The sequence below is a fragment of the Delphinus delphis genome, chromosome 20 (genome assembly GCF_949987515.2).
Source record: "Delphinus delphis chromosome 20, mDelDel1.2, whole genome shotgun sequence".
NCBI lineage: Eukaryota > Metazoa > Chordata > Mammalia > Artiodactyla > Delphinidae > Delphinus > Delphinus delphis.
The window spans coordinates 40675372-40693103 of record NC_082702.1 but is presented as its reverse complement, the minus strand read 5'-3'; the positions used below and the strand labels follow the sequence as shown (position 1 = coordinate 40693103).

The 17732-nt window shown below is 46.1% G+C and overlaps 1 protein-coding gene across 5 annotated transcripts in view; it reads left to right on the top strand.

The window, feature by feature from the left end:
• GFOD2 (Gfo/Idh/MocA-like oxidoreductase domain containing 2) overlaps positions 1-17257 on the top strand; it is a 37527-nt gene extending 20270 nt beyond the window's left edge. For 2 of the 5 annotated variants that reach the window (XM_059999078.1, XM_059999079.1), the window contains exons 2-4: positions 6771-7116; positions 15704-16598; positions 16696-17257. In XM_059999078.1, the coding sequence (XP_059855061.1) occupies positions 6858-7116; positions 15704-16598; positions 16696-16786 (1245 nt within the window). In that variant the 5' untranslated portion in view covers positions 6771-6857 and the 3' untranslated portion in view covers positions 16787-17257. Of the gene's footprint in view, positions 1-3492; positions 3580-6770; positions 7117-15703 lie in introns of those variants that run through there. The other 3 variants (XM_059999077.1, XM_059999080.1, XM_059999081.1) reach the window with 3 other exon arrangements.
• The last annotated feature ends 475 nt before the right edge of the window (positions 17258-17732 follow it).

The following is a 17732-nucleotide window of genomic DNA, read 5'->3' as shown; positions in this document are numbered from 1 at the left end:
AGCAAAAGTACCGAGCACACCCACCAATCAAAGTCCAAACTCCTTAGATTAGCACTTGTGCCACCAGCTCTGGCTCCTACTCCCTTTCTGACTTGTTGCTCCCAAAGTTAAGACTGTGTCTTTTCATCTTTTTATCCGCTACAGTCTCCCTGTTGGGGCCCTCAATGAAGGTGTGATGTATGAACAGAGCATATTGGTTTGAATGGTGGAGCTGAGGCAAGCAGTCGCCAAGCCAGGGAGCAGAATGAACTTTCCTGGCTCATACTCATCGCTAAGGATGAGAGAAGAGTTGTTCCACACGTACAAGCCTCTGTTTTTACAGAGGCTCAGAGAAGCTCAGTAACCTGCTCCAGGTTTCACAACTAGTTGTGGCAGGTGTGTTACACAAAACCAGCTGTGGAACGCTGGAAGAGTTACCTAGCCACTCTAAGCTTCTGCTTTCCTCATCTATAAGACAGGGTTGCGTGGACTTGAAGGGATATACTGTACATTACACTAAACACTGCCTGGCCTATTGCACTCACTGCATATTAGCTTAGAATATTATCTTCATAGTCCTACACAGCTTTCGAAGAGGAGATAGCTAAGGCAGTCATACATAGCTTTAAAAAAAAAAAAAAAAAGATCCATGTAGTGACTTACTATGGGCCAGGCCCTGTTTTAAATGCTCATGAATATTAACTCATTTAATCCTTAACTCCTCTATGAAGTACATACAGTTAACCCCATTTTACAGATGAGGAAACAGAGGCACAGAATGATTAAGAAACTTACCTGACGTTACCTAGTTGGTCAGTGGTGGAGCCAGGATCTGAGCCCAGGCAAGGTTGGCTGCAGATTCCATGCTTCTAACCTCTGTGCTGCCTTCCTCATAACCTATAGCCTTGTCAAACTGTATATAGTCAGTCCTGTCAAGGCACTTTTCCCCCTCCATTCCTGACCAGCATATGATGATTGGAATGCATATGAGCTAGGCAGGACTGGGTTTGTGGAGATCTTTGGAGGCACATGAAAGGTATGTACAAGGATGTTGGGGGCAAGCAATAGGACATGTTGGGGTGAGAAAGGGTAATCACTGAAATAAATGAGGAAAACCAGTTCTGTCTACTGGAGCAGGAAATACCTAGTCAAGCTTGCCTAGCTTCATGCCATCTGGCTTCCTCAGAGGCCAGCTCTTGCCCCTTTATTTATGGATGTTAATGAAGCTGCCCTTTGAGCCACTGTCAGTGAAACAGAGGTTATTAAAATCTCTTCTAATCCGTTCTGTTGTTTTAAGCCACCAGTGCAAATATACACCCAAATATAATTAGAGCATGAAGGAATGAGGTGTGAGAGAGGAAGAAGTGTGCCCTGGGCAGGAATTTAGAGAGGACACGGACATCCTTGCTTATGGTGGCTATGTCTCACTCACCTGACCCTTAGAGCTGTTGTAATGAATGACCCACAAAGTTTAAGCAGGATCTTACTGTGTAGTGCTACAAATTTTACACTCTCAAGCTCCCAGACTATCCATGACTTGTAAGTAACCCCCCAAAAACCTGTAAATGCAGGAAGTGACCAAAAAAGCTAAAGGGAGTTCAGGACATGAAAATTATAGAAGATAGTATGTGACTGACCTGTTCTCTAACTAGAAAGGAATCCTGTAAGGGCAAGAGAATTATCAGCAAAGAGGAAAGAGAGGTGGCTGAGAGGCCACGGACATTATTCACCATCAGAAAGAAAGATGGGACTTCCCTGGCAGTCCAGTGGTTAAGACTCTGTGCTTCCAATGCAGGGAGCACGGGTTCGATCCCCGTTTGGGGAACTAAGATCCCACGTAAGCTAGAACCCAATGGTAGAAATGGTAGAGTGCAGGGAACAAGCCAAGCTCCACAGCCCAGAGAGTAGAGACAGGAGGAGGCAGGAAGCTGACAGGGGTCTGGAGTTAGAGGCAGCTCAAGTCATGCTTATGTCCGTGGTTCACAAAGGCACAGGTGTCCTTCAGGTAGGATCAAGCAGTACCGTAGGATGCTGTACTGTGGGCTCTACAGGCAAACCAACCCGTAACAGAGATGTATACTTCGCACAGTACAGTTGTATCTACGGTAGAAGCAAAAGAGAAGCTGGATCTGAAAATGAAATTAAGAAAACAATTCCATTTACTATAGCATCAAATAAAATAAAATACTTAGAAATAAATTTAACATAAAAGTACTAACTTATACTCTAAAAACTACAAAACATTGTTGAAAGAAATTAGACATCCCATGTTCATGAATCAGAAAACTTAATATTGTTAAGGTGACAACAGTCCCCAAACTGATCTACAGATTCAAAGCAATCTCTACCAAAATCCCAGATTGACAAACTGATCCTAAAATTTATAGGAAAATACAAGGGTCCCATAATAGCCAAAATATTTAAAAAGAACAAAGTTAGAAGACTCACACTTACTGATTTCAGAACTTACTATAAGTTCAGGACAGATGTATAGACCAATGGAATAAAATTGAGAGTCCATAAATAAACCCATACATTTATGATCAACTGATTTTCGGTAAAGGTGCCAAGGTCATTCTGGGGGAAAGACTAGTCTCTTCAACAAATGGGGCTGGAACAACTAAATAACCAAATATAGAAGAATAAAGTTAATTAGTATACCGGGGACTTCCAAGTCTGCAGCACAAGCCCAGCTTTCTCTCCAGAGCTTCACACCCATCTATTCTAAGCTCCACAAAACCCACATGACCAAACCTGAACAGAAGCAATAAAGTAAGATGGTGAGAACATCTTACTTTACTGTACCTCCCAATTCCTTCCTTTCCCCCATCCCCTAATTTACCTTCTGTCTCCAAGGATTTGCCTGTTCTGAACATTTTATATAAATGGAATCATATGTGGCCTTCTGTGACTAGCTTCTTTCACTTAGCATAATGTTTTCAAGGTTCATCTGTGTTGTAGCTTGTATCAGTACTTCATTACTTGTTGTGGCTGAATAGTACTACTTTGTATGGCTATACCAGATTTTGTTTACCGATTCAGCCGTTGATGGACATTTGGGTTGTTTCTACTTTTTGGCTATTATGATTAATTCTCCTGTGAACATTCGTGTACAAATTTATATGTTAATATGATCTAAAAGGGGCTCAATAAACAACTATTCCCCACTGTTTAATTCTCCCAGAAAGAAAAAATACACTCATCATCTGTTACTCTGAAGCCATTGTTTTCATCTTGAGTAACTGTCTCCCCAACTTTTAACTGGTTTATAGCTAGTAATTTTACAGAGCGTTCTTCTTACTAGGTTATCTAGGTAAGTGTTTTGAAACTCATCTCTTTTGGAGATAACCCTTGAAAGTGACCCTACCCAAAGCTAGACCTGTCTTGAGACTTCTGGATCTTGCAGGGCCTTGTAAGTCATACTAAAGCATCTGGACTTCATACTGAGTCCAATGGGAAGTCACTGACGTGTTTAAAAAGGAAGGGAGTGATGTGATTCCGTTTGCATTTTAGAAAGATCTCTGCAGTATGAGGAATGGATGAAGGAAGGAAAGAATGGAAGCAAGAGAGATCAAGTAGAAGGTTGTTGCAGTCATCCAGGTGAGTGGTGCTGGGGGCTAGACTAGGGCAATGGCAGAGGGGATATCAAAGAAGGGGTAGATTTAAGACATAATAAAGAGGGAGGATCAACAAGACTTGATGATGAGTTACCTGTACAGGTAAGGGAATAAAGAGATTGTGATGCTGGCCAGCTTTCTGAGTTGAGGAACTGAGTTGATGATGGTGACATATACCAAGAGACAGAGAATACAGGAAGAAAATGTTTGAGGAAAGGTTTATGATAATTATTAAATGCTGACTGTATACTAGATACTTCACTGGGCACTTACAACCGGACCTCATTTAATCTTCAAAAAACCCCAGGAGCTAAACAGCATTAGACCTGCTTTTCCCATGAAAAACATTGCATTCAGCTAGGAAGTGGTGAGGCCAGAATTTGAACCCAGATGTCCTGGATGCCTTCACCTTGTGTGTTCTCATCATCTTACTTTACTGCTTCTGTTCAGGTTTGGTCGTGTGGGTTTTGTGGAGCTTAGAATATATGGGTGTGAGGCTTTGGAGAGAAAGCTGGGCTTGTGCTGCAGATCTGGAAGTCACTGGTATACTAATTAAAGCCTGGGACATGAGTAGGAAAAAGAATATGTGGAGCAAGAAGAGAAGAGGACACCTCTGACAGAACCTCGAGAAGCTCAACATTGAAGGAGCTGAGGATAAGAGCAGGGGAGCCTGAAAGTAGTGCTCAGAAATGACCAGAAAGGTGGGGGGATGGCATGGATGGGGAAGGAAGAGATGTCTATGTCGCTAGTGCTCACAGTTGGGGAAGGAGGTAGTTAATTATTATGGATTTACAAAAGGAATGCCATGTCTCCATTAAACTGACAAATAGGTTGACTGATCTGTGAGGAGATGCAAGTAAAGCAATGTTACGTGGATAAAAGTAGAACAGCATTTGGATATCCAACATTTGGATACAACTTTTTAAAAATTGTGATTTGCAGAAAGTAGTCAGATTTTTTTAAAAGATAGACTTTTTTTAAAAGTTAGACTAAGGGACTGTAAGGTGTTTATAAAATTATTATTTAAAATGGTACAGGACCTTGGGAGTTCCCTGGCGGTCTAGTGGTTAGGACTTGGCACTTCAACTGCCGTGGGCCCGGGTTCAATCCCTGGTTGCAGAACTAAGATCCCACAAGCTGCGTGGCTTGGCCTAAATAAATAAGTTAATTAATTAAAAATAAAGTAACTAAATAAAATGGTACAGGACCTGTGGAAAACAGTATGGCAGTTCCTCATAAAATTAAAAACAGATTTACCATATGATCCAGCAATTCCACCTCTGGGTATATACCCAAAAGAATTGGAAGCAGAGTCTGGAAGAAGTATTTGTACACCCATGTTCATAACAGCATTATTCATAGTAGCTAAGATGTGGAAGCTATCCAGGTGTTCATGTACAGATGAATGCGTAAGCAAAATGTGGTATATACATACAATGGAATATTATTCAACCTCAAAAAGGGAGGAAATTCTGACATAAGCTACACCATGGATGAACCTTGAGGACATGCTAAGTGAAATAAGCCAGTCACAAAAGGACAAATGCTATAGGATTCCACTTATATAAGGTACCTACAGTAGTCAGATTCATAGAGACATGGTGGTTGCCAGGGGCTGGGGGGAGGGGTTGAAATGAGAAGTTATTGTTTAACGGGGACAAAGTTTCAGTTTTGCAATGTGAAAAGAGTTTTGGAAGTAGATGATGGTGATGGTTACACAACGGTATGAATGTACGTAATACCACTGAGCTGTACACTTAAAAATGGTTAAGGTAGTAAATTTTATGTGTATTTTACCACAGTAAAATAAGAACCAAAAAAAAAAGTGATGGTGACATAGCCTCATCCCTACAGTCTGATTCAGTGGGTCTGGGGTCACCAGTGACTCTATACACAGCTAGTGTGAGGACCACTGGTTTAGCTGAGGGAGTGCTGTGTGGAGAAACCTGAACCCTGCACACACCTAAATCTCACTGTGGTTTCCAAGCAGACTTTTGTTTGGTCTCGTTCTTTATTTCATTTTATAAACCCTTGTGATCAGAAGGAAGAACTCCATAATAAGTAAGAAACATTCATTGTAGAAAATTTAGCAAAGTTCAGAAAACAAAAATCATCCACAATCCCATCAATGTGAGTAATAATTATTAAATTCAGGTCCTTCTGTTATGTCCTCTGTATGGAGTATGGTTATTGATAGAGATATCCTTTATAGTCTCATACATATATACACCTTTTGTGCTTTTTCTGGTTTTGTTTTAAACGAAATTGTTATCATCCTTCACATACTGTTTTCTGTCTTTTCAGTGAATGCATGGTGATGTCTTTCAGGTCACTGAGGGCCTTCTACTCATGATTTTCAGTGGCTCTGTAGTGTTATCAATCTAACCCACTACTGTTATTGAACATCTGTCTCATTTCCCAATTTTTCACTATCTTAGTCAACGTTAGCATGGATATTTTTATATTAAAAATTTCATTCTGGACTTCCCTGGTGGCGCAGTGGTTAAGAATCCGCCTGCCAATGCAGCGGACACGGGTTTGATCCCTGGTCCAGGAAGATCCCACATGCCGTGGAGCAACTAAGCCTGTGTGCCACAACTACCGAGCCCCACAATGAGAAGCCCGCGCACCGCAATGAAGATCCAATGCAGCCAAAAATAAACAAATTTCATTCTAAATATCCTTGTTATTGCTGCTGCTGCTGCTGCCAGTTTGGTAGTTGACATTTTTTTTGGTATTTTTGGTTTCTAGTGAACATTTTCCTATGCTTGCTACCCTTAACTTTTAAATTATAATGTGTATAGCACCTAAGTAGTTCTCTTTCGTCTTTTACTGTAATATAACACTCTTCTTTTTCTTCTGTAATATAATATCATAGAATCATGAACTTGTACAAATTAAGGCCCTGGAGGTTCAGAGTCACACCGAAAATTAAGTAACAGAACAGAAATTTGAACCTAGCTTTACTCATTTTTCATCCTTCCTCCTCCTAGTAGATAGATATTGCTAATATCCTTAAGTCTCCATGGGAGAAGCTTCTGCAGCGTTTCAGTTTGGAGCAATATTTCATTTGTCTTTTGTGGCAGAGAACTTGCTGCTTCTGAATCAGCCCAGAAAGCAGCCTCAGCTGAGTGTGCCCTCCACTAACAGTCAGTGTCCTGCTTTCTGTTCCAGGAGCCATGTGTGACCAGGACTGGGGGATGGTCGTACTCATGCTGGAGACTCTTGTGAGGAGATGAGTTGGTGAACAGAGAAGCCAGCATGAAGATGCTTCCCGGAGTGGGCGTGTTTGGGACTGGCAGCTCTGCCCGGGTTCTGGTCCCACTGCTGCGGGCAGAAGGGTTCACGGTGGAGGCCCTGTGGGGGAAGACTGAGGAGGAGGCGAAGCAGCTTGCCGAGGAGATGAACATCACCTTCTACACCAGCCGGACCGATGACGTCTTGCTGCATCAAGACGTGGATCTGGTGTGCATCAACATCCCCCCTCCGCTTACCCGACAGATATCTGTGAAGGCTCTAGGTACGGACAGTCAGGCCATAGCAAGGGCAGAGTGCGCCTCCCTCTCAGTGGTCCTTGAGTGACACTGCTCTCCTCTGGGCCTGGGTGGTCCTTTTTGGGCCTGGGTCTGGGACAGCACTCATCCCTGAAGCAGTGCCGAGGGAGGGCACATTGGGAGGCCTTATGGCTGGGAGAGGAAATGCTCCAGTGGCTGGGAGACATGCAGTGTTCCCCACCTCCAATAAGTAAATCCCTGAGCAAAAATTAAGCAAATGTCTTTCGAGTTGGCCTGTCACAGGGGTTAGAGATTATTACATTTCAGGCATTGTAAAGTTTGCCTCTGTGAAGTCAGAGTTCAAAGACCTGGGCACTGGGGAATTGGCTGTGATTGATGCATTTGTTCTTCCATTTCTGTGGCACGCAGCACCACAGAAAGGAGAAGAGGATGTGTATCAAGGCTGCCATTTCTCATATTTTGTCAGTCCTTGACTAGATTGAGCACACACCCTTCCCGCCAAGCTTTGCCATTTTGTGTGCCAGAGGGTGGGAAGGCTCTCTGACAGCCCTGGGTTTCCCTGACAGGATCCACAGATCAGCCTGCTCACATCTCTGCTCCCTCCGGAAATAGTTTGCTCGGCCACCTCCTGCCCCTGGCTGGGCATGGCTTGGTGCGCCGTTCTCCTGCAGTTCCTGTTGGGCTTCTCTTTCCTGTCAACTGTAGAAAAATTATTCTCTTTGTCTTATATAGGAATCAGAATCTAATTTAATAGGAAAACAAACCAGTAAACATTCATCCAGCAGTTTTTTTAAAAATGTCTCCTGTGTGCTAGGCACTGTCCTGATGTCGTTCTTGACATTCAGAGCAGTGTTGGATTGGAGCTGTCTCTGCTTTCAGATTTCACAGTCCAGTTGAAGAGACTAGAAGTTACACACATTGCAAGGTAAATGAGAAAAGACTTAAGTAACAATTCAGGTAGCATATAATTAATTGACAGAGTAATTGTTTTATATAAGGTGATGGGAGCCAGGTGTCTCTCTGATGCAGTCAGAGATCTGTGGGTCCAAGGAACTGATATGCCGTGAGGCTGACCGCCACTCCTTCTGGCCACTACCATGGTGGAGGGTCCAAGGCTCTGCTGCTTGTCTCTCCCGTAGTCTGAGGATAAGAGGGTGTCTGTCACCTCTAGCCCAGTGGGTTGGAGAGGATAAGTGTTCATTGAAGTGAGCAGGAATAGCAGTCTGTCTGGTTGTTGATTTAGGGCATGTAAGTTTTGGCCAAAAATTATAGATGGTTTGTCTTTTTCCAGAGACCTCCCTCTGAGGATGTGTGACATTGGAGCTATTCACTGGCCCTAGATTTTTAGGGCAGATAATGCTCCCAGATTGGGTTTAGAAGTAGACTTAAGCCAACACTTTAACAGAGGGCTGGTTCAAGGGAATCAAGCTACCATGGTCACTTGACTTCTCACCATTCCTTGTGGCATGAATGCAGGTTGGTGAGGCTGGGTGTGTGCAGAGGCAGAGTGCTAGAGACTCTGGTCGCCTTCTTGAACTTTAGGGTCCTCACAGAGGCCATTTCTGAGCTGTGTAAGAAGAAAGAGGAGTTCTTTGGGCCCAAGCCTGCTGTTTTCCTGGTACAGGAAAACATTGGACTTTGGGCCATTTAATATAAACAGGAAGGACAGGGATGACCAGAAGCTTCTGGGGTCTTGTATCCCAGCCCTCAGTGAAGTAAGGCCATCAGCCTTCTCTCCACATCTCTGTTGTCAGGAAGGAGGAGGGTATGAATGAGGGTCTTTGGTCTGTTCTTGCAGGTACATGACCACAGGGCCAATTTGGTTGGGCTGGGAGAGCCCTTGTCAGCTGGACCTGCCCTCAGGCACTGCCCACTTAGGCCCCAAAGGAGTCACTGAGCCTGTTGTGACCATGAAGTTGACTCCCTGTGTGCTTTCTTTCTTTTTTTTTTTTTAAGTGAGAATTCTGTCTTAATTTTAACTTATATGGAAGAGGGCATGAGAACTCCTCCAGTTTTCCCAAATGACTTGGTGTGAGTACATGAACTGCTGTAGGTAGAGCACCAAACTGACCTTGACATCAGACCCCACTTCTGACCCTATTTCTGTCCCTCTCAACCTGTGTGGGCCCCTGTGAAATGAGGGTATCATTCAGCCTTTCCAGCATGATATATGACTGCCTCCGAGTACTGACCAAGAAAGACACTGGCATCACGTTACAAGGGAAAGCCAGGCTTTCCTGTTGTCCCACATGGAACAGCAGATTTGTTTAAATTAAATTCACATCAAAAATAAATGGTAGGCATCTCTTCTGGATGTTCGTTAGGTAAGTGTTCACTGAGTTGAATGTAGCTTAGAAATGGAACTAAGCGTTCTGAGTCATCTCAAATGTGAAACACTGTTCTGTAGGTTGGAGGACTATATATGCATATATCTTTATAAATATAAATTTATTTATTTATGGCCGCATTGGGTCTTCGTTGCTGCGCGTGAGCTTTCTCTAGTTGCACTGCGCGGGCTTCTCATTGTGGTGGCTTCTCTTGTTGTGGAGCACGGGCTCTAGGTGCATGGGCTTCAGTAGTTGCGGCACGCGGGGTCAGTAGTTGTGGCTCGTGGACTCTAGAGCACAGGCTCAGTAGTTGTGGCGCACACGCTTAGTTGCTCTGTGACATGTGGGATCTTCCTGGACCAGGGCTCGAACCCGTGTCTCCTGCATTGGCAGGCAGATTCTTAACCACTTTGCCACCAGGGAAGTCCCTGGAGGACTGTATTTAAATTAATGCCTCAAAAGCACGACCCATTCTTTCCTCCTGTAATGTAAAGCTCTGGAAGGAGCTCCTTCTTGGACCTCCCTCCCACCCCCACCCCCCCATCCCACCCATCTAGCTCATCACAGAGTACCGAGCTGAGCTCCCTGTGCTATACCACAGGTTCCCACTAGCTATCTGGTTTACACATGGTAGTGTACTTATGTCAAACCTAATCTCCCAATTCATCCCATCCTCTCCTTCCCCCACTGTGTCCACACATCTGTTCTTTATGCATCTCTGTTCCTGCGCTGCAAATAGGTTCATCTGTACCATTTTTCTAGATTCCACATGTATGCATTAATATACAATATTTGGTTTTCTCTCTGACTTACTTCACAGTGTATGACAGTCTAGGTCCATCCACGTCTCTACAAATGACCGTATCCTGTTCTTTATTATGGCTGAGTAATATTCCATTGTATACAATGTACCACATCTTCTCTATCCATTCATCTGTCGATGGACACTTAGGTTGTTTCCAGGTCCTAGCTATTGTAAACAGTGCTGCAATGAACATTGGGGTACATGTGTCTTTTTGAATTATGGTTTTATCAGGATCTTATTTTCTACTTTTGTTTGACTTTTCATTTTCTTCCACCTCAGATTTCATCCGTGTGGCTTTCCCATGAATTCCTTAAAGGAGAGGGAGGGACTCTAATGTTTTATTTCTCAATTTAGAAGTGGTTCAGAAAAATTTTACTGTACAAAGTGCCCCACCATTTTTGCCATGTTGAATGTTTTCTTAAATCTGTCACTAAAAGGTAAGTTTCTGTGCCCAGTTCTTGGCACTTGTGTGCTTCATTAGAAAAATGCTGGGTTTGCCAATCCTTTCCCCATGGGCTCTTAAGATAACAAGGGATCATTCCTCAAGCAGCCTGACCCAGAAAATATAATCCCATGAACACCAGTCCCTTGGGATGCCTTCCCTGACCCCTCAGTCCAGATCAGGTCCCTGCTATATCTTTCATATTAACATTAATATCATCTTCATTGCATTTATCACAAGTGCAATTCTACTTGTATTCATAGGATAATTTGATTAATGGCTTTCTCTCCCACTAAACTGTAAGTTGTCTGAAAGTAGAGATCATGCCTGATGTTGTGTCCTCTGAGCTTAGCACAGGGCCTGGCACACTGGTTGAATGGAAGTGTTCACAAATTCTACCTGTGCAAGCCCAGTCTGCTGGTGTGACTCAGGGAGCTGACAGGGGCTTGTGACCCAGGAGAGACTGGGCTGTGGGCAGCAGTGATTCTGTCTGGTGGCTATCAAACTTTCTTTTCTAAGTAGCAGAACATTCTTTGTTAAAAAAAAAAAAAAAGGCAGAATCCATGGATTTTGTAAAACATAAAAGTGTTGATTTTTCTGGGGCTGCTTCTCTTCCCTGCTGTTTGAAATCATTTGTCTAGTCCCACACCTCTAAAGAGGGAAACAGCGGTGTTGTCCCAGAGCTGTGAACCTGTGGTGCGTTACTAAGGAACAAAGAGGTGGTTTGGGGCAGCTTCTCAGGGCACTTTACTCCTAGGTCGTCTGGGGAGCATGAGCTGGAGAGAGGTTTGCAGTCTGGAACTTGTTCAGCCTCCAGAAGATCTGAGCTAATGGCACTCGGCATCCATGCTTTCCCCATTCCCTGGAGACAAAAGTGGTTTTCAGCTTCTCTAATATCTCGTTGATTTCCTAACAGGAAAGCTAGATAAACTTAAATAAACATGTCTTTCAAGGCAACGCCACTCTTCCTAAAGGTACAGGACCTGTGCAGCTGGCCTGCAGGAGCCTGGTTTAACTCAAGATGGCCTTTAGCTCCCACACTAGTAATACTACTGGGTCCCAAGTTCAAAAGCTCTCTTACTGTTCAGGCTCAAGAAGGAAGGCCTCTTCCCCTTCCCTGACCTCTCGTGGCATGAAGTAAATATTACTTACTCTAGTTTTATCACCACCAAACTCTCAACAGCCGCAAGAGTCCTTTTCCTCCCAGCCCACCTCCTCTCCTCCCCACCTTGCAGTGTCCACCCCAACCCCTGCTGTGCATAGTTGTAGCAGGAAACCTCTGGGTTGGCCAGAGCTGCAGCCAAGTGGCCAAATTCTCACCCAGTACTGTGGTTCTCCTGTCCCTAATCCTAAAATCCCACAAGTGTGGGGAAGCATTGGAGACCCTCCAAGAGCAGATAGTGATAGCAGTTAGGTGCTACTCTCCTTGTAGGGCCCCGCTTCAGCTCTGGACCCCTGTGCAAGGACCTCTCCCCTTGCCTTGTCCCCCTGCCCTTTCCACACTGCTCCCCGCCTTGGGCATGTAACGCTTGGCTAGCTGTTCTGTTGTCCTGCCAGTACCTGTTGTAAAGCTTTCATTACTGTTTAGAGAAGAGCAGGAGGTTTCAAGAGTTTTGTAAAGTGAAGAGATTGAATTGGGTCATAGGCTACACATGTGTTCCTCCTTGCCGCAGCACTGAGCTTCGTAACACTGGGAGTTCATGCCCGAGAATCCCATATGTGCAGATGGCAAATGCTCTGTGGGGTTCTTGAGGGTCAGGGTGGCAGGGGAGAGGGTAGAAAGTGAGGGGAGCTTGGAAGGATTGGCCAAAGGCACCAGATTATCTCCTGTGGGCTTTGTCAGGATGTGAGCTTCCGAAGGACTGGTCTGGGCCTAACTCTATGAGAGGCCTGATAAAAAGCACATAGAATGAGAAAACTCATCTATGTTCATGTTGATCTTTAAACTTCTTTTTAAAAACTAAATTTTCAAAATATTGAACATTGATATTATTGGCCTGGAAATGTAGCTTCTGTGTGAGTCTTAAAATCTGAGTCACAGTGGACCCTTTTTTTTCCTGTATTTATGACGTCTGCCGGGTCTCTCTCATGGTGATGGTTATAAAATGTACCGGTGACAGAGCTGTGCTGGGCTGAGCACTTTACATATACTGCCTCACTTGACTTACTGTTCTACCCTGCATGGTAGATGGGACTCTCCTTTTACAGTGTAGTAAACCAAAGCCCAGAGAGGTTTAGAAATGTCCCAGGTCATGCAGCAACCAAGCGAGAGAACCAGAATTTGAATCCCAGAGTGGCTCCAAAGCTCGAGTTTGGCACCAATAAATGGCCCTTTCTGAGCAGCCAGCTGTCCTGGGGCCCCATTGTTTCTGTTGCAAGGTGGCCAGACAAGTTCCCCTCCTGAGCCTGTGTGAACAGAATCCATCAGAAGAAGCTACACCCAGGGACTTTCCTGGTGGTCCAGTGGGTGGGACTCTGCGCTCGCATCGTGGGGGGCCCAGGTTCAATCCTTGGTTAGGGAACTAGATCCTGCATGCCGCAACTAAGAGTTCACATGCTGCGACTAAGAATTCCACGTGCTGCAACTAAAAAAAAAGATCCCGCAGGCCACAACGAGGATCCTGTGTGCGCAACTGGGACCCAGCGCAGCCTAAATTAATAAATAAATATTTATTAAAATAAAAAATTAAATAAAAATGTAAAAAAGAAGAAGCCGGACTTCCCTGGTGGTGCAGTGGTAAAGAATCCGCCTACCAGTGCAGGGGACATGGGTTTGAGCCCTGGTCCCGGAGGATCCCACATGCCGTGGAGCAACTAAGCCCGTGTGCCACAACTACTGAGCCTGCGCTCTAGAGCCCGCGAGCCACAACTACTGATGCCTGTGCGCCTAGAGCCCGTGCTCCGCAACAAGAGAAGCCACCACAATGAGAAGCCCACGCACCGCAACGAAGAGTAGCCCCTGCTCGCCGCAACTGGAGAAAGCCCATGTGCAGCAACAAAGACCCAACGCAGCCAAAAATAAATAAATAAATAAATAAAATGTATTTAAAAAAAAGAAAAAAGACTAAGGGAGACCAGTTAAGTTACCATTGCAATAATCCAGGCAAAAAAGTGTGGTGACTTGGATGAGGAAGGTGGCACTGGTGGTAGTGGGAACTGGTGAGATCCTGGATGTAGTTTGAAAGCTAAGCCAACAGGATTTACTGATGATTGAAAGTGGGATGGATGTGAGTGACATCCGTGATTCTGGCTTGAGAAACGGGGAGAAATGAATCGCCATTGACTGAGATGGAGAAAACTCAGGGAAGGGAGTATCAAGAGCTCAGTTTGGGATTCCAACCCTAAACCTACCCCACCACCTTGAATGTCTTTGTGAGTGAGCTACCAATTATCTATCCAATTTCCTACATTTCTTATCGACCCTGTGTAAACCCTCCAACCTGTTTCCTGGTGTGCACTCAGGACTTTAGGAATCCCAGCCGTTTCCTCAGTGCCTTTGCACATGCAGTTTCCTGCCTGGGTGTCCTTTCCCCCTTATGCTCCCTGGAACATTTGCTTCCTTAAAGATCCCTGGCGGCACTCCCCCATGAAGTCTTCCCTTATTCTGCCATCTGTACCAGACCCTTGAGCTTGTTCCCTCAAGAAGCCCATGACTTCTTGGGTGAATTGAGGTCGTGGAATTTGAGTTGCACCCCAAGGGCAGTGTCTGTGGAATGAGTAATGGAATAACTGGATGTCTTCACCCTTCCCTAGCTTGCTGTACCCCCAAACCTGTGTGTGTCCAGTCCATACGACTTCTTGGGCTTTGTAAGTTTTCTGTTGAAGATACTAGCATAAGACTTTCTTCTGCTTGAACCATCCCAAGCTCACAGGAATACTCCAGGAGTTGCTGTCTTTTGGCTGTTCGTACCCTCATGAGCTTTCATCTCATGATGTGGAGGAGTGTTGATCCCTTCCTTTTCCTCGTGTGGGAGCTGCTCAGTCCTCTTGGTCTCTCTCTTCAGGGCTTTGTCTAGCTTTGTTTTGCTCTCTGGGTGCATTCCAGCTGCGATGTACTCAGAACAGGCATGAGACAGAAAGGATGTTTTCTCTCCCTTTCCCCTCCTACTGGAGCCAAGCATTTTCGGGCCTTATGACTACACTAACTTGTTGAACCAGTGTTTTCAGAGGACAATCTGCGAGGAATCTTAGAGCCCTTTCTGCAGTTACAACTGAGAGTGCCAAGCTTATCCCCTAGAATATAGATTTGATTTTCTTACCCCAAGCTGATGATCTAATAAATGCATAAAGGTACATAAGCATGTCCAAGAAGCATGTCCACCTCTCCAGCCCACTTGTATTAGGCAGTGTTCTTGAGATAAACAGAACCAGGAGGATGTATATTGAGAGAGGGAGGTAGAGATTTATTTTCTAAAAACTGATTCATGCTATTGTAGGAGCTGACAGATCTGAAATCTGCAGAGCAAATCTGAGTTCCAGCAAGAGGTGATGTTGCAGACTTGAGTCTGAAGGCAGTCTGGAGGCAGAATTCCTTCCTCTTCAGGGAACTTCAGTCTTTTTTCTCAAGGTCTTCATCTGATGAGTTGAGGCCTACCCACATTATGGAGGGTAATCAGCTCTACTCAAAGTCTACTGGTTTAAATGTTAATCAGATCTAAAGATATCTTCCCAGCAGTGTCTAGACTAGTATTCGATGGGCACCATAACCTAACCAAGTTGACACATAAAATTAACCTTGTACCACCTCTCTACCTCCCACTCCTGGTTTGCACCTTCTGCCTCTACTCCTTTCATTTTTCCTTTAAGAACTTGCTTCTCTTTCTCGAGCCCATAATTCTTTCTCTAGTCCCAGTCACTGGGTACTGTTTTCATCCAAGCTGATCACCTTTCCTCTTGTCCCAGGTCACCACCTGGTCTCAGGCAGCTTTCCTGAGTCACCTGCCTTCCAGAAATGGGTTTTCTTTTCCCAGTGTAAACCCCTTGGGACTTTGAGATTTCCTGCTGTGTTTTATTCTCAGGCATTGGGAAGAATGTGGTTTGTGAGAAGGCAGCAACCTCGGTGGATGCCTTCCGGATGGTGACAGCCTCGCGCTACTACCCACAGCTGATGAGCCTGGTGGGGAACGTGCTGCGCTTCCTGCCTGCCTTCGTGCGCATGAAGCAGCTGATTGCCGAGCACTACGTGGGTGCAGTGATGATCTGTGATGCCCGCGTCTACTCGGGCAGCCTGCTCAGCCCCAACTACGGCTGGATCTGTGATGAGCTCATGGGCGGTGGGGGCCTGCACACCATGGGCACCTACATTGTGGACCTGCTGACCCACCTGACTGGCCAGAAAGCCGAGAAGGTACATGGGCTGCTCAAGACCTTTGTGAGGCAGAATGCAGCCATCCGTGGCATCCGGCATGTCACCAGCGATGACTTCTGTTTCTTCCAGATGCTTATGGGTGGGGGTGTGTGCAGCACAGTAACACTCAACTTCAACATGCCAGGCGCCTTTGTGCACGAGGTCATGGTGGTGGGCTCTGCGGGACGCCTTGTTGCCCGGGGAGCTGACCTCTACGGGCAGAAGAACTCTGCCACACAAGAGGAGCTGCTGCTGAGGGACTCGCTGGCTGTGGGCACGGGGCTCCCCGAGCAGGGGCCCCAGGATGTCCCGCTGCTTTACCTGAAGGGCATGGTCTACATGGTGCAGGCCCTGCGCCAGTCCTTCCAGGGGCAGGGGGACCGCCGCACGTGGGACCATACCCCCGTCTCCATGGCCGCCTCATTCGAGGATGGGCTCTACATGCAGAGCGTGGTGGATGCCATCAAACGGTCGAGCCGATCCGGGGAGTGGGAGGCTGTGGAGGTGCTGACGGAGGAGCCCGACGCCAACCAGAACCTGTGTGAGGCGCTCCAGCGGAATAACCTGTGAGCCTGCACGTGGGCTCCCTGCCACGGGGCAAAGGGTGAGGGAGGAGCTGTGATGGGAGGGCTTGGTTATAGCACAGTGTCTTTCATTTGATAGGTCAACTTGGGCAGAGTTGAATTCGGGTGAATCTGAAGGTGGCCCCAGGAGAACGCCCCCTCCAGTGCTCATTTACTCCTCAGACTGGTGAGGCGGTGCCGTTCCTATTGCCATGGCTGAGAGGGCCGGCACACTGCACAGGGCGGAGCTGCCCCCAGTGTGTGAGCAGTTCCAGCAAAGGCTTGACTTGGGGGCTTCATCAGCCTATTTGTGGTCTTAACTGGATGAGAAAGCACAGCAAGGAGCCAGCTTGGCTTGATTCCTCAGGCCTGAGGAGAAATGACAAGAGGCCTTGTTTCCATGCCCGTCCTGGGCTGGGGCATCTCAGGAATGGTGAGGGCAGGAAGTCATCCCTCAGGGATCTGCACCTGCCCTCGCTCCCATGTGACCAAGCCCTTCCGGCCTGCAGGCTGCCCCTTCCCTGGCGGGGAGGAGGGGTTCTGTAGTAGATGAGCTCTCAGGGGCTGTTGACCTAGGGCAGAGGGCCCCCGAGTTGGCAGAGAGGAGACAAGGGAGAGCTCTGGGACATCTGATAAATGTTAATAAATCAGAAAGTCTGACACTGTGACATGTGGTTGTTGGTTGTTTGTTTGGTAGATTGGGTTTCTTTAATAATGAAAGGCTTGTTGATTGTTGTAGATTTGTTTCTATTTTTCTCTTTCCTTGTGGCTCTATGGCAGCCCTGACCTGCTCTGGATCCTTCACTATCTAGCGGGACACACAGGCTCCTACCACTGTCTGCCCTCATCTCCTGGCTTATTCCTTGCAGCTGAATCCCTCTGGAGCCCTCCAAGAAGTCTTTCCTCAGCAAACAGGACTTAAGACTTCAGGGGGCCAATCAGGCCTGACGTTTAAGGGGAGATAGTGGGAGAGTTCGAGGTCTCCCTGGGCTGGAGGTCAGGAAGGGTTCTGTTCTTGAAACCAAGGGGTTGGCTCCAGAGGAGCCCTGGGAGAGGAGGGGTGAGGAGTGGCCCCAGGGAGGCTAGACGGGGTGAACTGGAGGAAGGCGCTGCCCCTCGGAAGCATTGTAGCCGGGG